The 25987-nt window shown below is 36.7% G+C and overlaps 1 protein-coding gene across 9 annotated transcripts in view; it reads left to right on the forward strand.

The window, feature by feature from the left end:
* The window catches only part of LRBA (LPS responsive beige-like anchor protein), a 370012-nt gene extending 346096 nt beyond the window's left edge, over nt 1–23916 (forward strand). For 8 of the 9 annotated variants that reach the window (XM_059843942.1, XM_059843945.1, XM_059843947.1 and 5 more), the window contains 4 exons: nt 12255–12356; nt 13546–13760; nt 20272–20423; nt 22387–23916. In XM_059843942.1, the coding sequence (XP_059699925.1) occupies nt 12255–12356; nt 13546–13760; nt 20272–20423; nt 22387–22477 (560 nt within the window). In that variant the 3' untranslated portion in view covers nt 22478–23916. The remainder of the gene's footprint in view (nt 1–12254; nt 12357–13545; nt 13761–20271; nt 20424–22386) is intronic. The other variant, XM_059843943.1, reaches the window with a different exon arrangement.
* The last annotated feature ends 2071 nt before the right edge of the window (nt 23917–25987 follow it).

Below are 25987 nucleotides of genomic sequence, written 5' to 3' on the forward strand. Positions count from 1 at the left end.
GCTGTGGAAGGATGCTGTGTTTTATACTTGGCCAGCCTAAGGAAGTGGAGGTGGAGGGGAGGCAAGAAGTGGGGGGTGGGAGGAGGGATTGTGTGATGGGGAAAAGAGATGAGAGAATTCATTTGCATACAAATGGTGAGCATCACTTTCAGATCCCACTTTCTCTTTGAAGCTCAAGTGCCAGCTCCTGATGTTTGGACATTTCCTAAGTTGGGGGATTGAATTTTCATTTGTAATCACAGAACGATAGGAAACAGAGTAGGCAGGAGCTTTGGTCACCTGATCTATTTTCTTTTCCAAATGAGGACTTAACTATGCCAAAATCAATCTCCACTGATGTCTGTCCAGTCTTCCCTTAAAAACTACAGCAAATACATTTTTGGGCCTTAGAAGCCCTGACCTTAGCAGTCTTTTCCCAGTGCTCAGCCTAGTATCCAGTTCTTTTTGCAGCAGTTGCATTCTTTCATCTTTTATCTATTTTTCCTTTGTGTAGAGAACAATTATTTCCTTCTTGCAGCTACTTCCAGCTATTTGGATTGCCATGACTTACAATTCTTTGCCTCCAACTTTAATAACTCAATTCTTTGTTTTTTGCCATAAGTCATGCTTTTCCAGACCTCTAATTTTTTTTGTGTGTTCCTCTCTTCAGTTGACTGTCTTCCTCAAAGTAGACCCAGGAATGCAGCTGAAGCCTTTCCAGTAATAAGTAGAAAACAACCTGTTTTACAGACCAGGACTTTTCACATCCCCAGGGAATATCTGTTTATTTCAAAATACCATGACACTGTCAATTCTTTTATGGGCATGAGCTAGTATGAATTTCAGTGTTTTCTGAAGAATCTATTCACTTGTGTCTCCGTCTCTTTGTAGTTTAGATGTGGAATCTCATCTTTAAACTTTCTGAAGTGTATTCTTTTTTGGACTGTTTCTCCAATTTGTCAAACTTATTTTGAATTCTCATCCTGTCCTCCAGCAGCCTTGCAGCAAATTGTATCTGCAAATATGCTTTGCAGTCTTATTTTATTAAATTGGTCATTAAAGCAAATGTTAGCTAGTACACAGTTCAGAAATGCTCATCAATACATTTACCATTTTGACAAAGAATAGCTTTCAGAATATAGCTTTCCAATATATAATGGTATCTTTTGAATGTGTGCTTCCCTGTTTTCCTTAAGAAATTACTCACATGGAACAACACTGGAGTTCTTACAAAAGTAAAAATATGCGATGTCTCCCTGAACACATCCTGTTACTTTGCCATTGCAAGAAAAAAATAGCTTTGAGATGATTTGTTCAGAACAAATCCAAATCAGCTGTTACTCATCTCTTTGTTTTTTGTAGGAAATTGTGTGTGTATATATAAAAATGTAAATGTTCTGCCAGTATTTTTTCTGTTTGTTGGGATTAAGCAGACTATTCTCTAATTTTTCTTTTTCCTGCTTCTGAACAACACAAAATTTCTTTTAGTCTTGCAGAACCCCACCCAATATCTGTGAAACAATTGTTATAACTCTAGAATTATTCGTTGTCACAGTATCCTCAGCTCAGGCCAGTTGAGTACCAACATTTACCCCAATCAGGTATTCTCTAGTTGAGACAACAATTTTCACTGCTGGTTTTACTTGGGTTTGCTGACTGCAACTGACCTTTTCTTGAAGTACTTTGTGAGGCATCATCTACTGGTATTGCTTGCTCTTAATAATAAACCAACTTCTTGAGAAAACTTGGCATGTTTTCATGGTTTTAGAATGTTATTTCTGATGTCCTTGTTAGTTACATCCCATCTATGTGTGGCTCTCTGGGGTTTGTCTCTTTGCTCATGCCTTGTTGCTTACACTGTTTCAGAAATACCTCATTTATTTTGATCTTTCTGCCTGACTTTCCTGTGTTAAAGTTACAGGAGAACTCTGAGTTGTGCCAGCTGGGATGTTACCTGTCTTTTCCCTGTACTGCATTCTCTAGTATCCTTCTTAACTTTTCCTTTGTTTTCTGTAGGCTTAACTGCCCATGAGATCTTACAGAATGATATTCTGTATTTATTGAAACCTGTTTTCCTAAACTACTTCAGGAATTATCTTGTCCTTGATCTCTCCCTTATAAAGTGTATTGAACATTCTCATATCTTTGCCACATACCTGTAAATTCCTTTCAGCAAGGTGTTTTTTTAGTTTGTTTTGCTGTATTGGTTATAATCATATCTAGGAGGTCATCTTTAGCTGTTATATATTAAAAATTGTCACCAAATCTCTTTCTACACACATACTTGCAATATTCCTTTACCAACACTTGATTTTGTGGTTGGAATATCCTCTGTTCTCCAGTTTTCTTTAATAATCCCTCACCTATATAGACAAGGTAGAGGCTAATCATGAATGTTAGTGGGTGTAAATCTGTGTCTTCAATGTTTTGGGTTTTTCACTGTAGCTATTTTGTTTGGGTGTACTTTCTTAAAGGGGAGGTTTATGGTGGTGAATTTGTCTCAGTATTGTTTATGCTTCTAAAATGGTTTGTGCTTAAAAAATGATAGGCATTTCTATAGTCCAGTAAAGTGTTTTTCTGCTATTCTTGACTTTATTAATGGAATATGAAAATATGGTTCTGTTGCTTTCAAATATCTATGAATGTGTCCACAATTAGGTTTTAGTTTTCATACTTTGAAAAAACCAAAATATTTTTAATTAGAAATTTTGTTTGCTAAGGAAATAAAGTCTTGACTGATAAAAATCTTCAGTGCTATGAAGTGTACAGTCCGTGTGTAACAGTATCACTACTGCTAATAGTAATGGACTCTCTTCTGAGTTATTGCATTGATCTTCCACACATATGTGAATAAAACAAATTATATTACCTCTTTTATGTTAGCCCATAAAACTAGAAAATGTTACTCTCTGTATGTTTCACATTTGCATCACGAGGACTATGGGGGTGCTTTCATTGCATAGCTTTATATTTTTTAGAGGGTACTATATTCAGGTATTCTGAAGTGTGGGAAATAAATGGGTTTAGTGGTGTAGCTGTGTAGCAGGACTCATGTGAATGTAAGTACCTGATTTCATATTTAAAAATAAAATTACTGTATTTTACTAAGATTTAATTGGGAAGATTCACTGAGCAGTTTTGCTATTGAAAATGCGTAGAATATCTCCCTCAGATGCAAATTTTTAAAATGCATAATCTTTTCAATTTATAAAATACAAAATCTCCCAACGGATTCAAAATAAATCGCATTTCTTGTCTTGCTGAAAAACAGTCTTGTTCCTATCCAATCTACTTTTAAAAGAAACTGCATTTTTGTTTGGTTTTTATTTAGCTAAAGTTCCCAAATAAATATTTGAATACCTGCAAGACTTTTATCAATTTACATTATTATTATTAAATATATAAATAATATAGCATATGTATTATAAAATAATTATAAATCATCATTAACATTAAAGCTATGATCTTGAAACTAAAGAAATAATTATTTTAAATTGTACTGTTAATTATAGTAAAAGATAAAATATCTGTATTTCATCAACTGCTGCAGTTGCAATTTTTCAGTTGGAAAATTAAAACTTTTTGTGAGTGCTTCATAATTAATTATTAAAGTGGACAATACAAGCAATTTAAACTTTGAAATTATATCTGAGGAGCATCTTTGTTGATTAAAGAATAATGTTGTGGGTTATAATTTCTTTGTACTCAGACACACTAATCCTGTAAAGTTGAATTCTGTGAGGATTTTCATACGTGCTTCCCTCTGCTCACAGTGAACATTCACACTGCTTTCAAGCTGGTCATGTGTCTGCTGTTAACTCAGTAGCCAAAAAACCCATCTTTGCCCTCTTCCCTCATCCTCATCTTTAATTAGCCGATGTCTTGGTTGCCAGGTCAGCATGATCTGAACTTCTATTTTCAAAATTTGTTTCAAAACCAATGGTAGTAGAGAATATGAGGATCCACATTTCCAAAGATTTTTTATAGTATAAATATTCATTTAGAATTCTAGTCATTATTTTTAAAAAATTGAAAGTAATTCCCTTAACAGTAGCTTCTCTTAAAAAAATGAATTGGCAAGTAGTTGTAAAAAGCTTACCTGTTAGTGTTCCCTTTTTCATTTATCGTGCTAAGTAGCAGGAGTATCAAAATGTCCATAAATCACTAATCAGGCTAGTTAGCAATGGAAATTCTGCTATTAACTCTTACTTTCTGTCTACCAGAGTAGCTAAAAATTTTCAGAGCCTCAAAATACTAAAATATTTTTGAAATTTCTGCAGATATAAATGTGATAGTCTGCTGAAGTCAGCCTGGTAGGAAAAGAGTGTTGCTCCAGCACCGAGTTTTAGGACAGTCTGCACATGCTCCTTTAGGTGCTCAATAGCACTTTTATTTTTTTACCCATGCACACATTTTATACATTTTTGTGTGAGCCTTTCTTAAAAAAAAAAAAAAAAAAGACAGTAAATAATTCAGTGTTAGTCTGTAACAAATATTCTTTGTTTCTCAAAAATGGCAGCACAGGACAATGTTGCGTGTAAAGCTAGAGTCCTTCAGCACCATCTACTGGCATTCAGTTGAAGCTGATCTCAGAAATGGATCCTAAGCACTGTATAGTAAAAAATTAAAAATACCTATTCACATTTTGGAGGGAAAAAAAATTCATTTGTAGTAAAATTTTTATCCTTTTTGTTGATATTATAATGAGGAAATGCAATGTGAATTTAAGTTCAACACATGAACTGAAACAGAAATAGGTCAGGAGTGTTTTGTTAAGTGGGACCATAAAAAAGAAATTTATTAGTTTTTCTTTTTATTTTCATGGGCTTTAACAAGTGTGTTTAACTATGTGTGTTGCAAGTCCAATTCAGTACAAATTATATTATAGAGAAGATACACAAGGCTTGGAAAAAATATCCATGGCATGTTTTTGAAGGGCGTAGCAACCACTAAGTATTCTTTTACCTAACATTTATTGCATAAGTCTATGTTAGCCTTGAAAGCCTCGTGAAAGCTTAGTGGACAGAGCCCATGATGCTGTAAATGGTCCCACAGTTCCCTTTAGCTTCACAGGTAACAAGGACTGGGGCAATCTGCATGAATCTAGAACAGAGCCTTAAATTCTGCAGCCACAAAAGGTCACTGTCCTTTCTTCTTTCAGCTGTAACACATTGATACCTCAAAGAGTTTGAGGCCTCATTGAACCTCATTGTTTGGAGGCCTCCAAGTACTCTGTAAATCACATAGAAATGATGGTTCTACCTTCCACATATTTAAAGTGGAAAAAAGTTGAGGAATAACAGGTGGATGAATTCTGGTATATCTGGAAATCTGCAATGATGGCATACCAGCCGGCTTATTTTATATTTATATAATGACAAAAGCCATGTCATAGATACCTAAGGGAACAAGGTTTTCATTGAAAAGACCTTGCAAAAGCATTCACAGATAGTTTGGAAAGCTAGATAGCCACAGTGGCTTGGTAGTTATAAGCATGTAAGTTTGTGTGCCATAAATATTTGTTTTGGCTAAAAGTATGTCCTACAGTATTAAGTGTAGCATTTTTATCATCCTTCTCAGTTCTCAGTTAGCTAAGAGATTGTGTTTCAGGACTTGTCAATCTTAGTAATTCAAAGAATCATTGTAGAGCAAGTTTTGAGGCAACCAAGGATGTATGTATTTTGAGACTGGAAACTCAGAAGGAGTTTGGATGCTGCTCTTTTGTCAGTATCCAGCTTCAGGTGTTACTAAAATGGCATGCATGGAATTTCCAGCAGGATAAAGATATTTAGTACTGCTTGATGCAACACAGACCTTTGAGTTCCAGGAAAAAACAATGCTCTATTTATGACTTGTAACTAATAGTTGATGTGGTGAAAGGAATTACATTCAGATGGTAAATGAATACAGCCTTAATGTGCACCATATACAGTTGTGGGATGATGTACTAATGCATCACATTTATTTACCTTGCTTGGTTGCTGAGAAAAATCCCCATTCAGTTTAAAGTCTATACCATGTAAGACAGAACAGAGTAATGCAGAAGATATAATAATTTATAGTCTAGAATAAGATTGCAGCATAAATGTTGTAAAAATTATTTGATCAATACAAGAATCCTGACTTTGGTGAGAAATTATTTTTAAGTGTTTCTGGATCAAAATTCCAGTAATAGCACTAGCACCATGGAGATGTTGGAGTTATGGCCTGCATCACTGAAAAAGTATCTGGTTTGAAGAGTTACTCATAAAAAGACAGCTAATTTATGTAATCTCTGAACTTGGTGTATGCCACCAGCACTGCCAGTTACATTGGGAAGTAAAGGTGGTAAGCATCTTTGTAGTACAATATACTACTGGTGGTAGTATTGGTTTGAAATTACCTTTATAAAAGTAATCAAATAGCTCAAACACAGATTTTAGAATAAATTATTTTGATGTATTTTAATAAGGGAAAATAAAAAGATCATAAAAATGTGCCAAACTAAGTGGAACTATCATAGGAAACCTCTCCTCTCAGATTATATTTTGCCCAAGTTATGAAATACTGTATAGGTTTTAACTAGATGTAGTTATCTTGGTTTATCTTACAACAATTTCTCAGTAGCTGCTATTTCTGACTGAAATAATTGCTTGATTGTTGGTTTGTTTTTTTTTTTTCCTTTTCTGTTTTTTCTGTTTAGGTTTGTTGTCTTTTTTCTTGAACTCATAGGTAATGGTACTATAAACCAAAAGAGAGAACTATGAAGAAAATAGATTTTTTTTTTTAGTATAAACAAGAAAAAGCCCCTTCATAAACCTGTTTTAGAACATTATTAGACAAAAATGACAGTGTTCTAAAACTTCAAAGCTGCCATTCAAGTAACAGTTTATGAAGTCAGGATGGTGCAAATATTGAAATATCAGTGTCTCTGACCCCAGCTATTCACCTGCAGATACTTTCCAGGGGCTTCAAAAAGGCCTGGGTTCAGTAGGAGGAGTCCTGCTGAATGACTTCCAGGACTTGCCGCAGATGAGTCCCCACTTATGGAGAACCTGTTCCAGAAACTTTCATGGTGCACATGGTGCAGGAATTAAGAGACTGGGGATTATTGACTTTTGACGTCTGAATTGTAATACCCAGTTTATGAAGGCCTGTTATGTCTTCTTCTTGTTCTGTTTGTTTTGGAAATGTAGTTTTTGTGACACAGCATGTATGAAAAATCTCTCATTAATACTGATTAAATGTTGGTCACTTGTTGCACTGCGTGACACTGAGCTAAGTGTAGTAAGCCCTCCTGGTTTATATTTACTGAAACAAATCCTACAAGATAAATCTAATGTATTTTTTCCTTACTGAACAAACTTTAGCATCTCCTGTGCTTTGCATATTTAGACTTTGCTTCAGGATGGAATGATGCATTGTTCCAAGATGTTGTTCCTTTTTCAGAAAATACAAAACTTGCGTCTTGGCATAAGGTTATACTTTTTGTGGTAAAATAAGTCTGAACAGATGGGAAGTAGTTTGAAGGAATTAGGAGGAAATGCTGATGGAGTGTCACATGAAGAACCAGACAACAATGAGGTTCCTATATAATATGAAAATATTATATTGTTATATAAAAATTCTTATTTACAAAGAAAACAATATTCAAACTGAAGCTTTAGGAATACTTCAATGATTTTGTGCGGTATCACTTGAGTAAGATCTCTCATCCATAATGTAATTTTCTCTGCCAGTGAAATGGGGTTCTAATCGTTTGGCCAATTATGTGATCTATAAATAATATTAATGCACAGATTTTATATAATATTTGACAGTTATCACTTTGATGCAATTGAAGGACCTTAGCAGTAAATTAGTTTTCTTTATTTACCTACATTTTGCTGAGAGCATTTTTGTCCAGATGTCCTATATTCTTTGCATACATCTGTACTTCCCATGTTTATTTCAAACCTTTTATTGTTTTCCTTATTTTTTAGTCATAAAAAGCAACTTCCAAATTGAGAAAATTTAAAAATTAATTTTAGATGGCCTTTATTAAATGTATAGTTTGGTTTGGTTGATGTATCATTCTAAGAAGGCACTCAATCACTTTTGCAAGAAATACGTAAAAAGATTAACTGATGGTTTATTTGATTTGGATTTTGTATTGACATAAAATTACATAATTAATTTGCCATTTAAAAGTGCCCCACAGCCTCTGAAATTAGAGAATAATTTAGAAATGGCTGTTTAGGTCTCTGTGACATAATAATTCACTGTCTTCTCAGTATAAAACATAAAAAGGAGCACAGTCAAATAATTTATATTTTAATGTGTTGCATAGTATTATCTCCCCCATAAATAGTAAAAAGAGTATCTCGTATTTATTTGTGAAGTAAGTTTTTTAGCTAATCTCTCTTTTAATTTCTTTTTAGGAAGATATTTTTCTTCAAATGATTTCTTGTGTTTGGCTCAGCTTTTACAGTTTAGTGCTGAAAATAAAGAAAGCGGCCATTTCAGGAATTTGCTGAGGGATTTAAAATGTCATGATCCTGCTTTGTATTGTAACATCACCAAAGCTGAAAAAAATAGCAGAGAGAGACCTAATAATACAAACCAATTTCTTGTTCTTTCCAGTAAGGCTTTTCTTCTTCTGGATGTCATTAAACTGGAAGAAAGTTTTGACTTTGCTGGAATCCCACTGTTCCTTTTTAAACATAGTCTCCAAAAGCCTAACATTTTTTCACTGATATATCACCACAGGCTGACATGATATCACATGCTCTTCTTTTATCTTCTGAAGCTTGAATTTTATGATTTAAAATGTACTTTGGTCACTTAAGTAAGAGTGATATTTTATGTTATTTTCTATGGGAAAACAGCTTTGTAGAAATTATTTATTGGAATGTAGGTGAGTTCTTTTGAAATAATTTGAAGGTTGCTGCAAAAGTAAAGTATTCTGTCCATTACTGGAAAGTAACTTTATGTTTGCCTTCTGTGACTTAAATAAATCATTGATGGCATTTGTAGCAATGTGAATGTGGCATTAAGAATGTTACAGAATTCAGCTCCAAGCAGCGATCCGGTGATGGGATAGTCTGAGGGTATCACTATGTCCTACACTGAAAAAAGCACATCTGTAAAACTATTGTGTCCTGGTTATTAGTGCTAGCATTTGAACTATCTTTAATTTCATTTGACTTGTTCATCTTCCTTAAGGATCTCCATAACGATTCTCTGTGTGTTCTTTTCAGCCCTTACTTAGGGTTTGCATCAGTGGTCGTAAACCTGCTTAGCGGACAAAGACTCTCTTCCCTTTGAAGTCACTTCCCTAGCTTTTCAAAAGGGTCTGTGAGTCTGTTCTCCTAAAACAATTTAGAAAAGTTTGAAGTGGTGCCCCTTAAACCAGCAACAAAATAAAATTTTCTCTTTGCGTTATTGAAAACCATGACAATCTTTTGAACCAATAACAGTTTAAAAGCTTTTAAAGAAATCTGTTCTGCTCTATGACCAGCTTTTAAGTTGACCCCATTATTTGGGAAATCAGGCTTGGAAACCCCTAAATACTAGACATTCTTATCAAAGGAGTCAGCCTGACTTTTCACAGGGCCCTTCTTTTACAGTATCTATTCAAATCCTAAGTTCTTTAGAGATACTACTTAATTTTCTTCTTTTTTTTTTTTTTTTTTGTTCATTTGGGTTGGGTGTTTTCTGTGGTTTTTTTTTTTTTGTTTGTTTTGTTTTAGTATTTCTTTATTTCAAATATAATTTAGGAAACAGTTGATACAATCTATGAAACACTGATCCATCCACCTGTAGTTTTATACTCTGTTATGTTTGAAGTCAAGTCCAAATTCTGAAAAGAATGTGTGTTACTAAGGCAATTTTATTTTCTATGAACTGTGATAAATATATATGCTCAGTTTCTACTTCTTGATTTAGGAGTCTTATCTCCTACATTTAATGGATGTAGTTGCTGGCAACCTTATGCAGATAAAACCCATAATAATGTAGTTGCTGTAAGCAATAAGTTTACTCTCATGATTTTATGTATCTGCAAGTCCTAATACTTCATTCAGGCATTGCTTCTCATAAGTGCTTCTAACTCCAACATCTTACATTCATTACCTCCTGCAATGTTGTATATTTAAAACTTCTCTGATTTCAAAAGTTTCATTAATGTGAAGTGTATAATTAGATTAATTCCTTGCTGGTCTATGTATGTGTTAATTCAATTTCTGAAAGCAGAAGAAAGCAATAAAACCAGAATCCTAAATTTTTTGCTAATATAGGCAGTTCATTAAAAGAAAACAAACTAACAAGACCTTTAAACGCACAAAGCTGGCACATTTAAGGGCTTGGTAATGACAAGGAGAAAGAACTGGGTCTGCAACATTAAATTGTTACTGGATAGTATGACTGTTACAGTTGGTACATTTTCCCCTAAAACTGCAGGTTTGTGGCTTGGCTGTATAGAGCTCATTTATGAATGTTCTGAGTTGCCCAGCCCATGTTTAATGGGGCAAAGTTCAACAGAGCAACTTGCTCTGAATGGTTTGTGAGCAAAATTCACAGGATCAGCCACCTGAGAAGTACCTAGAGGTTGTAAATCCACCCTTATGCTTCTAATCTATTGGGAGTTTTTTTTTCCTTTGCTCCTGAACTGTCTGCCGTACTTCCTGGGCTTGAGTCTGTTTTTTCAAACATTATATGAAAAAAAGCAACAGCTTCTAATGACTGTTTCTTAAGAGATTAGGACAATTCAGCAAGTTCCTTTAAAGCATGTTCACATTTAAAGTGCTTGCAACATACATGCCTGGATGTGTACATGTATGCACACACACACACACATATAGGGTCTGTGGCTATATCTAAAAAGAAATAGATTTATTTACTTTTCAAGATTTTGTATTATTGATAGAAATTGTAATAGTACAATTTTGTACAAATTTGTACAATAGTACAAATTTTGAAAGGTCAAAATTCTTGGTTTGAGACTTTGTCAGAGATTATGACCTTTACTTAAAAGCCACTGGAATGTGGCAGCTGCACAGATATTTTGGGAGGTGGTATAAATGGTTTGAGTAAAAATATTTATGCAAGCCCAGATCTTATACCTCTTTTCCAGAGAAGTCTCTCATGGAAGATCTGAGAAACTATCTCTTTAAATACAGTTCCATGATCACTAATAACAGTACCAGTATTGCTGGTGCATTTGATTGATGCTAACTTAGTAACTAATGGAGTCAATTGGTCTCACTATTACTCTGTGTCTTTGTAAAACCATCTCCTCTTCTTCAAGTGAAAAAAGAGGTTGATTTTACCACTGCTTTACTGCTTTGTTGGTGTCTCACATATCATTCATTATGAAGTGAAATTATTCCCTGCTGCTTAAAAACTCATCTAAACCTTTTGAAAACTACATGCTAGCATTGCCCAAGAAACATCCTTTGGGGTTTAAATGCTTTGTAGAATGCTGTGAATGAGCTAATTGTATGGTAATACAAAAATAACTTCGTGATTTTTTGAAATGCCAGCTCTTTTGAAGAGGGCAGTGAATAACCTATGAGCAAAGATATAAAACTATTTAAAGAGCTTTATAGCATTTGCTTGCCCTTTCTATGCCTTGACCTGGAGAATAATATTTTTTCCTTTAAATGAGCCAGTTGTAGAATTCTTGGTTTTTTATTGTGTCCATATCTGATTGATTATAAAGAGAAGTACAAAAAACAATACAGTTCCTGTAGCATGGAAATGTCTAATAGAAGCACTAAGGTTGGGTTTGAGTGGGACTTCTTTGCAAATTCATCAGAAATTCATACTGCCTGTGGTCCATCTCCACATCTTGCGAAGAACTAGACTTCAAGCTGAGGTTTCAGCACTGTTATTAGGTTGAAATAAAATCAGTCACTGGAAGTTTCCTTCATCTTTGGGCACTTTGGGTGTCTTCTCTTGATAGCTACTCTAGTGATACTTGCATTTACTAATACCTGTTGTAGGAAAGGGCAGTAATTGACTTAAATCTCTCCTTCCAGAAAATATAAATTAAAGGGGGAGAGAGAGGAAGGGGAAACCAACTTTGCTTGGTTTTACTGCACACCTGACTTTCAGTAAATATGCAGGCAGAGTGCTGCTGGCTGTACTACACACGTAGGAGTACAACACTCCCATATGCAAACAGGAACATTGAAGTGATTTCTTAGCAACATGAACTCAAAGAGCAAGGAAACAGAAGGTGCTTCAGTGATGGAAATAAGTGATTTTGGGAATAGATTGTAACCAAGATTGCTTTTATTGTTTTTTCGCTGAAGGTGATTTTGCAACTCCTCGAGCTGTTCTGACAGGACACGACTATGAGATCACCTGTGCTGCCATTTGTGCTGAGCTTGGTCTGGTAATAAGTGGTTCAAAAGGTAAGGTAGCTCTTATCATTTCTTTCTGTTTGTGAAGCTATAATCCTAATGCCAAGAGGAATATAGTCTCAGGTGGTAGAATTTATAAACTTTATGGTGGTTTTATTTCTAACCTATTTTTTAGTTGCAGTGGAATATGAAACTTCTTTTTAAACATGTTGAAACTGAGGAGTGTTCAGACATATATAAGAGGCAACCACATCAGTTTCCCTCCTGATTGCTAATTCTGTTTGTTTATCCAGTGTGTAATTGCATATAGCATAGTTGGATACAGCCTTTGAGGGCCAGGATGGTGAAGAGTGGCTGTAATGGATAACTTCTCAAAAAGGGGAAGCAAAAATTAGTTTTGAGAGAAAGAGAATGTACTGGGCTGTTTGTTTGATGAAGGGTGTGTATAAACTACTGGTAATTCTCTTTCAGTTTGGCTGCAGAACCTCTAATATGCTCCATTTGTGTTCTCAAAGACCTGCTTTTAGTGGGCAAATTATAAAGAGTGATGTTGATTCTGTGGATATTCTATATCATTTTCTTACTTGCTTAATTGTCCACAATTATTTTTAAACTGTAAATTTATTGGAATTAGTATCTTTCTACTTTAGTGTTTCTAAAATAGCTACTCAGAGACACTTCTTCAGAGTTGGGTGTACTCATGGCCTGTACCTGTATGCATTTCTGCATTATGCTCGTGAACTTGTGTGGCTTATGTGCAAAGCAGGTATTTGTCAGAATACGTTGAAAAAGCAAATGTTTAGTGGGCTGTGTATGGCTTACAATCTTAATATGAAAACATACACTTGTAGAATACCTACATATGTAAATTCATTACTCTTACTCTACATGTCTGTGTTTTGATAATCTCCTTTCAAGGTTCAGTATGTTTAATTATTCATAATTAAATAATCTCAAAATTAACTCTCAAAATTAACTACTACCTGCTTTAAAAGAAAATCCACAGAAGACAATCTAGGTGCTTATACCTTAATGCAAAGTTTTCAAGGATAAGCTGTTTATCTTAGTGTCTGGCCCCCTTAAAGTCATAGGCAATTCACCTAAACATGGTAAGAACCATTATAAAGTAATATAACAGTGATTATTTAAGTAGAAGTCCTGACTTACTATTTGAAAAATGATGTCTTTAATTAATTGAGCATATAAATCAATAACCTGAGATCCTTTTCTTTCTCACTAGAAGGACCATGTCTCATACATTCTATGAATGGAGATCTACTGAGGACATTAGAAGGTCCTGAAAGATTACGAGGTCCCGAAAGCTGCCTGAGACCAAAACTTATTCAAGCTTCCAGAGAAGGCCACTGTGTCATATATTACGAAAATGGCCTCTTCTGTGTGTTCAGTGTGAATGGGAGACTGCAGGCCACTATGGAAACAGATGACAAGATAAGAGTGAGTGTCCTCAAGTGTGTGCTAACTGCCAGCTGCATGGGGAAAAGCTGTCAATGCTGGAATTGTGTGGAGACTCTTTCTATAGCCAGACCATGAATATGTGGTACCAGACCACAGCATAGCAGCATTCTGAAAAAATTTAAGGGGACCATGTATTCTTAATAATATTAAGAAGTGTATTTTACAGTTTTAGCTGTAAAATAGCTCTGTTCATAAAGTAAGGAATACTGTGTAGGCATTTCCTTCAGCTGGAGAATGCAAATATTACTAATTGCTGACCAGGAGAGGCTGTGCTGCATCTTTGCTTTTCAGTCTGAAGGCAGGAGGGTCGGTGACTTGTTATTTTGGATGTTAGTTTTCCCTTTCTTTTGGCATCTCTGACTGCATTCCTGCATCCTGGTTCAGCTAGTGTTATGCTGAGCTCCAGGAAGTTTATAGGATATGTCTATACTTCAACTCTTTTATCCCTTTGGCATTTGTGAAGTGGGCAGCAGAGTTCCACATCTTTAGCTGCAGGAGACCTGGAGCAAGTCCAAAATTATGCAGCAGGCATTTTAAGCCTATGGCTTTATAAAAAATATTTTATAATACAAAATGAATGCCTCTTGACAGTTCCTGTGTAATAGTACCTATGAAACAGAGGAGAAGTTGCCAGCTGTACTGCAGTACCACACCTCCAAGCTGATTTTCGTAATCTAATGGAAGATCTCAGGAACTCAGCGGCTGGGATTTCCAATGTTCTCTTGAGTGGAAAACACTAAAAAGTTTTTTCTTTATTTGGATCACATATGTCAAGAAGAAAATCCCTCTCTGCCATCATCTTTGTTTTACAGAATTATTGGCATTCTTTCAGCTGTTGTGCAAAGTAGTGAGCACTTCTTTCCATGCGAAAGATAGAATGTGTCACTGTATTTTAAAGATTTTTGATCTTCCTTATTTGCACTTTATAGTTTGTATGGAACTGCTTCTTTAGCACTGAAGTTTCTGGTCCAGTTCAGTATATTCCACTTAAAACATTTTAAAACTCCTATAATGTACTAAGCTCTGCTAATCCAGTCCCTATGCCATCCATTCAGAATATCAGCTATGCTGGTGGTGGAATATACAGAAATAACTCTCTGTGTAGGTCCCTTTTCCATAGTGAGAGTGCAGTCTAGTGGGATTAGGGGGCATTTGACTTCTGTGTTTTGTGGCAGCCACAGGTGCAGGTTTGAGGCTGGGGAAGTGAAGCAAAAATGTATATATTTCTGTTCCCAGACATTTTTTCCAAATAAATGTAGATTTTTGCATCAGTTCCCTGAAATTGTACCTTTGGTCGTCCTTGTACAAATACTTCTGAGATTTTCAGCTTACCCTTCATCCCAGAGTTCTTTCCATAAAGCAAGACCATATCACAGTGTTTTCTCTTTTTACGTTAATAATGTTGATAATCTGTCACTTTCAGTTGTGATTATGTTGTCAGCTAGGCCAGCAAATCTGTAAAATATCTAGAAATCCCTTGTTGGCTAAAACAATTTCTATAGTGTTTCAGTCAGTACCCACAGCTTTAGGAATGTTGCTGGAAGCAATTGAAGTTCTGCTCTCTGTGGGCCAGAATTATGTTTGTAGAGGGGTTTGGGGTTTATTTTGTTTTGTTTTGTTTTCTTTCCGTCCCAGTGGTCTGAGCTGAGCTTTACGCTTAAACAACCTACAGCGTCTGCCAGTGCTTCTGCACTACATCATCGCTGAGGGAGAGTGGCAACTGCATGATTAAAGTGGGGCATTTAAAATGAATAGCACCTACCCATGGGCTGTGCTGACAAACTCTCCTCATTGGCTTTTGCTTGGAGAGGATAGAAAAGGGAAGGAAAAAGGTCATAAGTGTGGAATTTGTAATATAACAGCTTCAGTTTTCCTGTGTCATTAAGGGCCAGCATTTCAGGATATTATTGGTAAAACTAGCAGTTTTCAATAGTGACATTGGGATAAACATTCTCATTTTCTTTCTTGTACTCTTGAGCTAGAAAACTGCCATAAAAAAATTCAGAACCTCTGGGGAAATTCAGGGTCTAATCAATGCCTTCCACCTGTTTTTGTTTTAAATACTGTATTGCTCAGTGAAGCTTAGGCATATCACAGTGCATCTACCATGTAGTGTTTAGATATCTTAATGAATACCTCTAACTCTAAATAGTCTGCTTGTTCTGAGAGGTAAAGTTATTTTATCCTAAACAAAGTCTGTATGCTGTTTCACCCAGAGGAACCAATTTATTTTCCTTTCCTGAGTCTGTTTTGAAATGTGGAAGTACCCAAAAGACTCCTGCTGCTGTAAGCCAGGGCTGTCACAGTGGCAGCTCTGCCTTTTTGCAAAGCACTGCCTTTCAAAAACCTGAAACGTTAAAAGGAATTTGTGCAAAGTTTTGAGACTTTCCAGGGAAATACAAGTCAGAAATGCAGCTTTTAGAACATAGCTGAAATTGTGCACTTTGGGGATTATTTGAGAGTCTGAAGCTCATGTTGTGAGAAAGATTAGTTGCAGGGTTGTTTCAGTTTCATACCTAGCAGAATTGCAGATAAACTACGTTGGGGAAAAGCAGAACAGTAAAATTGATTCATGTCACCCTCTATACCAGCTGGAGTGCTTGGGAGTAAAAGCATCCTTTAGTTTGTTTAGTCTTGAAGGGCGTATCATGAAACTGAAATGTTGACAGGGTCACCTTTTTCTTCCATTCATTCCTTTTTCATCCCTTCATTCATTCCTTCATCCCTTCATATATATATATATAGGCAAGTGACTGAGAAATTTATTTATAAACAATGAAAACTAAATAAATCAACATCTTGTCTTCATGACAAGCCAATGACTTAGTAAAATTGCATAGGTATTAGTAAGGGTTCAAAGCCTGTACTTTATTTAATCAAAAGATCACAAAACCTACTGCATGTTGCAGGTAGTGGAAGAGTTAAAGATTAATGGCTTTAATTTGCCTTTTAATATAGCATTTCTTCAGTAAAGCCTCAAGTATAAAATTCAAGTGAACCATGACCATAAGGTTAATGGATTTTCATCAGCTGAATTTTATAAGTGTAGCAAATAATTATTTGTCACGGTCTTCACTGCAATTTGGAAATACCCTTAGGAGACAGCTATTGTTATAGAAAAGCAAACTACCCCATATTGATTTTTTTCTTCTAATGAATAATCTCTTTAATACTTTTGTGGTTAGTTAGATCTTGTGATCATCCACTCAGTGCATGCTAGTTCTAGATAATTTTCAGTCTTACCAGTTTCTTTTCTGCCCCTTTCTTACTCTACTCTATAAGACAGTCTCTAAAAGGTGCTTAGCACATTTCTGATAGCTACAATCACAGAAGCAATTATTGGTTGGAACATTTATTTTTGGGGGGGAAAGGAAGAAGCTTCAGTTCAGAATACTCAGTTCTAATCTTTGGTAGTGTTCAGTTTTCCATACTTAGCTGTGGTTGGAAAAACTCTACAAGTTCTGCTTTATTATGTCTAAATTTACATGTATGTCTTGTCATCTTAGTTCAAAACATGGCTGGAATAGGTTTATCATCTTTTCTTTTTTGCTCAGTGTTAAATCTTGTTTAGAGTATGTGTTTATGTTTCAATTACACTCCTTTTAAAGTTATTGTGTGAAATAAAATTCCAGCAATGTGATCCATTCTGACTCCTTGGGAGTTGTTGCAGTAAACACTCTAAATTTATAACATAATATAGGAGCTCTATCTTAATCTAAGTGTCGCACATCGTATAATTCTTGCAGGATGTATTTGGCATTGCAGTAATAGAGTGCAGCAATACAAAAAATACAGATGTGCAATATGTCTGACTTCAGTTATTGCTGCTCACAAAGCAGTATCTTACACACTCTGTATATTTTGGTTTCTAGGCTTGTCAGCAGTGTTTATAAATGCTTCAGTGTTGCATGAATGTAACGTCTTTGTGTTTTAGTTTCTCTGATTTCTTTGTGGTGCATATGCTGTAAATTCTCTATATTAGGAAAAGTCCCAAACTTCTTTTCCCTGAGGTATGTAAAAAGTTTTGCGTATTTGCAAACCTGTATAAGCAGAGACTGCAAGTGCCAAAATAATTACAGATTTCAGCAGAGAGATGTTTGTAAAATCCTGTCTTCAGTTCTTTCTACTGTTTCCTAAATTTAAATCTCTAAGCTGGACTTTTGCTTATAGACTATGATCTTGAGGCAATGTCCTTGCCTTGACAATATTTTAGTAGAAAAGAATACATTTCTTTGTAGAGAGTGTGTTTATGGAATTTATAAGCCACTGCTGTGAACATCCTCCATTCTTACATCATTCTCTTGAGAAGTTGGGCCAGCTGAAATTTATCACAAATTAATCCTGATGTGAAGGGTGTGTATTGCATTGAAAGGCTGCCCAAATTTAGCTGCCAACAAACCTTAGGTTAAATACGTTTGTAGATAATGCTTAGTATCTAGTATCTGTATTCTGTACATCCTGCATCTGTAGGCCATGGATGTAGTTTTTCCCTGCAACCAATCATCCCTCACAAAGAGGTGCACAAAAAATCCATGGCAAGAAATGTGATGGTTGTGACCCTGGGCAAGGAAAGGGAAGAACTGATAAGAAAGCAGAGGAGAAATAAGAGTAGAATGAAGGACAGGCTGTTTCTGTGCTGAGTATTGTGGACAAATCTAAAAGCAGAGAAGGAAAAACAGAAGTCAAGCTGGGGAGCAAAAATCAGAAAGAGAGTGGAGAAGAAGCATCTGAAAACAGGAAGAGAGCATAGGAAAAGGCTTGGGCTTACTTGTAATTATTAATCATGGTTCAATATGTCAAGGGTCTTGATCTTGCTGGTGGCTCATGCTGATGTCATTCCACATGACAGAATCCATTCAACTTTCTGGTTTTGTTTCTTTGGCAAATGCTGCAGACCTTTCAGTTTTCCTGGACAGTTGGAGGATAAGGCTATAAAATCAGGGCCTGGTATCCTCTACTGCTTACATTTCTTTTCTGCACAACACCAGGGCAGGAGCCTCCTTTCAGATGAAGTTTTTAGCCTCCTCAGGGTTTCTGTAGTAGTAATTACTGAGACCCATATGGAAAAAATGCTCACACACTGTGAGAAGAGTCAGTCATGGAGTCTTCCAAGGGTTGTTGTTGGGAACCAGCTTCATTCAATGCTTTTTGAGGTGGGGAGTGCTGAAAGTTTACTGAGTGATGAAGGCAATGCCTGAGATGAATGGTGAACTCTTATTCAGGAAGCTCCACAATATGAGACTGTGGTGTAGTCACTGAAACTGGTAGGATCACCTCAAAACATGGAATAAACCTATTCCAGAAGTAAACTTCTGCCAATTTCTTGCTCCCCTCAGAAGGCGTCAGCAGGCTCGAAACAAGATTAAGAGAATTCATGGGCAGCATTTCCATAAATAGATACTAAAGGGAACAGGAACGTTCTGATCTTCCTAATCCAGTGATTTTGGGTGCTGTGGTGCATGGGGGAAGAGGGCTGTGGGCTGACCAGGCTGGCCGCATCTCCTGCTGCCGTTGTTGGAGATAGACCTCTGGGCTAGATGGGTCTCTCTCACCCCATAAATTAGCACTTGCTCTAATAAAATTTCAAGTTCAGTTCTCTTAAGACCCGTTTTGGCTTATTTACACTAGGAAAATCTTTCTTTTAAGAAGGACTTATCCTGATTCCTTTCCATTTAATATCTGATAGTTTCATCTGGTATAGTCTTTAGGTAAAGAAGAAAAATTATTTTTCTGGGTATTCAGTATGTATCTTGATTTTTTTCCCAATTGCACATGAGAAATACTAAAATAGGTTGAAGATTCCTGTTTGAAGAAGTCTTGACTCTGAAAACCAATGATATCCCATCTTTCTTCATGATCTGGTTCCCAAAAAAAGATTTAAAACACAGATTTGCCATCAGTCTCCATGATGCATACAAAAAAGGGTATATGCTATTGAATTTTTCAGAGGCAGTTTCAGGATGGATGATAAAAGGAAACACAGTCTCTGTTAAGAGAGTTGGATCACTATTTTATTAATCCAGTGCAGGAATCTAAAAGTGCTGGTCTAAATTAATTTTAGTGATTCGTATAACAGTTCAATTCCTGTTAACATTCAGCTTCTGCTAGGCTGGTATTAAACTCCCTTGGGGGAATGTCAGGTGCTATATTTTAATGCCAGTGCTGCTGCATCTTGTAAATCTAGCTAATTAGAAAAGTAAATTTCTTTAGCTGACCTCATATTGAATCTTTGGGACATGGAATAAATCACAAGTCAGGTGAGACTTAAGTAGTGACATCTAATGTATTGGAGATTTGTGCATAAGAGCATTAATTCTCTTGCTGGGTAAAATAACATAACAATAATGTTACTTCCCAAAAGCTTGTGTTGATATCAAAGTCTCCCTGGACATTCAGCTACCAATATGAAACCTTTTATTGAAAAGAGAAGTGGGGAAGTAAGAGCCACACACACATTTATCTGACAAATCTCCCTGTGCTTTGCCCCCAGGCCATTCAGCTGAGTCGGGATGGACAGTATCTGCTCACAGGTGGAGACAACGGGGTTGTCATGGTCTGGCAGGTGTGGGACCTCAAACGGCTCTTCGCTTACCCAGGGTGTGACGCTGGAATCCGATCCATGGCCCTGTCCTATGACCAAAGGTGAGACCAAGTCTGGTCTGGACAAGAGTATTGGGGAATACATATTTACAATTAACTTGCATTTTTGTTGTCCTGATTGTGATTTTCTGTGGGTCACAGATATTGGTGATTATCTTGAGAATTCCGTGCTGGCAAAAGTTTTTTTTTTTAACATGGTATATTTAGGGCAGACAATCTTTTTCAGGATTTCAGCTCTTTGGGGAATGAAGAGAGATCCAAGAAATCTTTCTTTGGCAGACTTTCAAGATAGGCTGAATTATTGGTTTTGCACCAATGTACAGTGTGGGTCACGTGGAGGGGGAACGTTACACGTGTGCTTTCATCTCTCTTCTTTCACTTACAAGACGAATCACATTCATGATTCCAGACTTTCGTGTTAAAAATAGAACGGTTGGAATAGGTGCACAAGAAGATTCCCTCCACACATCCATATATTTGCCAAAGCAAAGTGTAATTCTCAGTTCTAGAACAGTTGTTTTATCCACATACAGCATGACCCTTTTTGAACAATCCTCCTGCTGAAGGTGACCACTTGAAATTTTTACTGCAGTTTCACATTGCACTTTCCAATGCAGCTGTACTTGACAATACTTCAGTGCTTTTATCACAAAAATATTGTTTATTTATAAGATGGATGTTTCCCATTTCATCTGTACACCTTTAGCTTTCAGGGTTGGATTTTATTTACTGTGCTATATTTACTAAATGGTGTTTCTGTGTACTTTTCAAGCTGATTTGTCTCCTAAATCCCTTATGGATGTCTATATTATGCAGTAAAGCATGTTGCTGAGGCTCTTAGCCTTCCACTTACTGAAATCCATACTGAATGTTTTTAAAATTTTTATCTGTGTTTCTAAAACTTGCACAAAATGAACTTTAAAAAATCCAAACCAGAAAAACCTGTGAATTTCAATGAAACACTGAACATCTTCTTGAGAAGCGTAATTAGAGAATATTGGCATTTTGGCTAAAGTGGTTTTCCATTAAAAAGAAGCCCTTGCTGTTAAATGTATTTCAAAAACTGTTGAATTTTAGACCTTGTAAATTTTGCATTTAGAGAATCTTTAATTAATGACATGTTAATGAACTGAAACTTAATATGGACATAGAGAAATTTGTCCATGGCCTCAGGTTAAGAACCTATGCACTGTGGGTTGGAAGACAAGGAAGAAATTTACTCAGAGTATTTTACTGAGTAATTACTGATTAATTACAGGTAATTACTCAGAGTTATTTAAAAGACATTTTAATGTAATAGATAATCAGAATTGTACTGTTGACATTAAATAGGTGATCCTGCCAAAATGCAATGTTTTGGTGATCTCATACTTAATCTTCATTTTGAAGAAAAGCTTTGCAGCCTTTTACTCTGAATTTTTTAATTCTAAGGCTTTATTCCCCCAAAATGCCAGGATTTTATACATCCTTATTGTTCTGATTTTTGGAATACTTTATTGAGACTGTTAAAAAAATGATCCAGAGACTGATTGTGTACTGTGTCAGGGTCATGGCTTTTCAAACGCATCTAAATGATCTCCAGTAGCAGGCCAAGGGTAAGAAATTCAGAAAGAAGGATGTCTCAGTGGGAAAGAAAGCCCAGGGATTGCTTTCAGGAGCTTCCAAAACAATCAAAGACTTCAGTTTTAGTATTTCCAACTGAAGGCTTGTGCCCACATCCAATTCCTTCATGTAGATATGCTTAAGTTGGGGGAGTTGAAACTGAAATGAACCCTCCTCCTGGCCTTCCTTCCCTTTGCTGCTACACCAGGGCTTCATACCCTCTCCAATACCCTCCCAAAAACCAGCCAAGAAGTAATCCTGGGGAATCCCAAGTGGCCTTGCAGGACAGGAATGCTGGTGAGCAGTTCTGTTGTCCAGCTCTCGGGTGTAGCTTTAGGCTGACCACACAAACTCTTGCATGGTGCTTTGTGTGTTTGATGACTGGTGAATCTGCTTCCCTCAGGTGTATAATGACTGGAATGGCGTCCGGGAGCATCGTGGTTTTTTACAATGATTTCAATCGCTGGCACCACGAGTACCAAACCAGGTACTGACCTTCCCAGAGGCTGGGACAAACACTGACAGGAGCAGCTGTGGCCAGGACGGAGCTGGACACAGCACTGCCTCCCTCGGGGTCAAGCCACCACACAGCTCCTTATAAATACTTCTATTACATCTGAATGTAACTTAAATTTGCTGGAAGAAGCAAACTATTTTTTAAAGTTAATTGCTATTTTTGTAGACCTCTCTTGACTTTTTTGGGGAAAGGGCAAAGAAGCAGAAAACCAGCTGCTGGGTTCGGTAGTTAAAAAAATCTATATTTTTAGTCTCAAGGAGAAGTCTATTTTGATCCCTGTATGTAAACAAAACCTAAAGTAAACATGGTTAAAACTCACATTCTAGCTATATTATGAAGAAACAAATGTTCCATCTGAAGCTTTATCTATAACCTTGAGGAAAATATGATTTTAACATAACGGAAATTAATTATGGTATTGGGGGAATTTTAATCTGTGCTATCTGTACCACACTTTGTCTCATACTTTTCCAAATGATTGTACTACATCAGCACTGAAGTTTCTGGGAATCAAGGGGTAGTATTTAAATTATGGTTAATGTAATTTTGAACTTTGCAAATCATTTCCATCAATGTTACTCTTCAAGCATGTTTCTAGGCCTAGACAATTAGTTCTTTTTTAGTTGTATGTTTAGTGCAGTTAGGAGAGAAATTGGGAGCGGAGTTTGTGTAACATCAAGTGTGAATCGTTTTTAGTTTCTACCTGGCATCTCCTTCAAAGCACACCAAAATGTGGATTGTTCCTCCAAATTGGAAAGGCTCATTTTGAAGGCTTCAAACCAGAAGCCCACTGAGGCAGGTGCTTTTTAGCAGGGGCAAGTTCCAAAGCACATTTCTGCTGGTTGACTGTGAAAGCAGGGAGGCAGCAGGAGCTTGCTGGTGCACAGCCCCTATGCAGAAGCACAAGATTTGCAGGCCACTTTTTCTTTCTTTTTTGTCAGAATGTGCCCCTGCAATACTGTAGCACATGTCATATTCCTTTTCTGCCTACAGCAAAAAAAGTCTTTTGTATTTTGCTACCACCAAATCCAGTCAGATCCTGCCTAGTCATATTAAATTACCTCTTTCTTTTAGGAAATGAAAAATAATTTATACTAAGGAACAATAAGTTATTTTGGTGTTGCACAAATCTACTTTTCTACAAGATTGCTGTGCAGAACTCTGTGAAAATATTTGTGAAAAGAACTGTTATTGTTTTGTAAGTCTGTATTGCATAAAATCTTCTTTGTATGTTGTGATCTCTGAGTTGAAATTTACATTCCATATCTGTATTGATACATACATTTCTCTAGCTGCCTACTAGAGCAGTTCTTCGTTTTTCTAAGCATTTAGCTACTCTCTCTCTTTCAGTAAAGATTTGGAATGAGAAAATTCAGTTTGAGTGAATAAATGAAATAAAATTACATTTGTAATTGAGATCTTCAGTGGAGTACTGAGTTCTTGTGATTCAGGATATGTTCCTAACAGAGGAAAGGGGTGTCGTGGCTGATGTATTTAATGTACTTTTGGTGTGTATGAAATGGTGTTTTCTGTGCTTTCTGCATTTTCATACCGAGGTGGTTGTGGTGTATCAGTAGTTACATTGTCCTGTTTTGTGTAGCACAAGGATGATGGGATTAAGCAAAGGCTGTAGTGGGTCGTGTCTGTGAGAAGCGCCTGGTGTACTGAGCTCTGTGTACTGAACATTTGTTTTGCAGAACTTGTATCTCACATTTCCTGAAGTTCAACAACATTCACAGCCTTGTATCAGCAGAGTTTGAGGAGAAATTGGAATGGTCTTGAAGTTAAATTTGAGTTTGTCTCAAGCCAGAGGTGGTTTTTCCTAGACTGGGTGGAGGGAAAACAAAAAAGAAAAAGGTGTATTTTGGCAAATGGAAATCCTCAAAGTCTTCTCTTTATGAGGAAACACTTCAGTATTGATAGAAATAATAGCTCCTGATCTTGGAGCAAAAATATTTCATGGGGAGTTGATTTGGTAGGTTGCTTGTTTTAGAAAGGGCTCTACTGGATCAGGAAATGCTTTCCCAAACTGGAAGCGCAGATGTACCTGTGTGTGCTGTCCTGAGTTGCACCTAGCCCTCCTTGGGAAGCAGTAGCTACTGCAGTGTGGTGAATTGCCTTTGGAGTGCTGCAGCCTTTCTGTGGGAAAGGACATCTTCACCTTCTCCTCTGTGAGCAGGCCTGCAAAGACACCTCTGTTCTGGACTTCTCTGGTGAGTAGGACATCCCCCTCCATCCACAGGTGAACCCAAATACCTTGGACACCACCTTGGGGCCCAGGCATGTACTTGGGATCTCAGCTTTGGCTGAAGTAGTCCCACCTCATGCTGTTTGTGATGAGATGGAAAACAGGGTTAAATTTCCAGCTACTCAGGTACTTGTTACTCTCTTCAGGGCAGCACCTGTGTCACATGGATCACCTGAAAGCTGTCAGCAGGTGCCAGGCATTAACCTGCAGCTGGGCCTCATTTGGCTGGTATTGGCAGAATATTCCTCAAGAGAGGGACAGACCTCTCTCCTCCAATGTGTTTATGCAGAGGGATTATTTATGCAGAACATTTTTTATGTGATAGTCTGGCCTTTCTTTTGCCCTGGTGAGTTCAAACAGAGCTGCTGCCAGCTGTGGTTATGGGAAGTGCTCTGCAGCAGTGCTGATTGGTTGGATTGTGCAGTACTTGGTAAATGTAGCTTGAAATCCCTTGAATTTTCCATCAGTAAATTGCTGATAGAAATGCTGTAGGATCTGGTAAGAGAAGATGGGGTGGTCAGAGTAGGGGTTTCTCTGAAGGAAGTTTGTGTTGTGGTGCTACTGTAGGCAGAGGTAAATGATTGCTCAGACTTGAGAATATTTCTGCAGTTCTTGGCTGTGTTGTGCTGTCTACACCTGAAGGCAAGCTGTGTATGTGTCTGCTATTGTTTCTTGCCCTGACATCCTCTTGGTAGTCCCTCACTTCTCTGCAGCACTTTGTTCCTGTTAAACATCCCAAAGAGCTGATCTGATACCAAGGTAATGGGAAGTGAATTTTATGGCAGCTTTAGTCAGGACGTGGTTGTTGTTAGTTGTATTGAATAAGAATGGCCTAGGTAAGTGTGGTATTGTCCACAAGGGTCCCAGGATGAGGGAAGAGATGAGAAAGTTGACTCCATGTATCAGAAGGCTTGATTTATTATTTTATGATAGATAATATATTAAAACTATACTAAAAGAATAGAAGAAAGGATTTCATCAGAAGGTTAAGCTAAGAATAGAAAAGGAATGAATAACAAAGGCTTGTCTCTGACCGAGACAGTCTGGACAGGTGATCTGTGGTTGGCCGTTAATTCCAAACAACCAGATGAGACCAATCACAGATTCCCCCTGTTACATTCCACAGAAGCAGATAAGAATTGTTTACAGCTTGTTCCTGAGGCCTCTCAGCTTCTCAGGAGGGAAAAATCCTAAGGAAAGGATTTTTCATAAAACATGTCAGTGACTGGTAAGGTGACT

This window comes from Haemorhous mexicanus, chromosome 4 (assembly GCF_027477595.1).
Source record: "Haemorhous mexicanus isolate bHaeMex1 chromosome 4, bHaeMex1.pri, whole genome shotgun sequence".
Taxonomy (NCBI): domain Eukaryota; kingdom Metazoa; phylum Chordata; class Aves; order Passeriformes; family Fringillidae; genus Haemorhous; species Haemorhous mexicanus.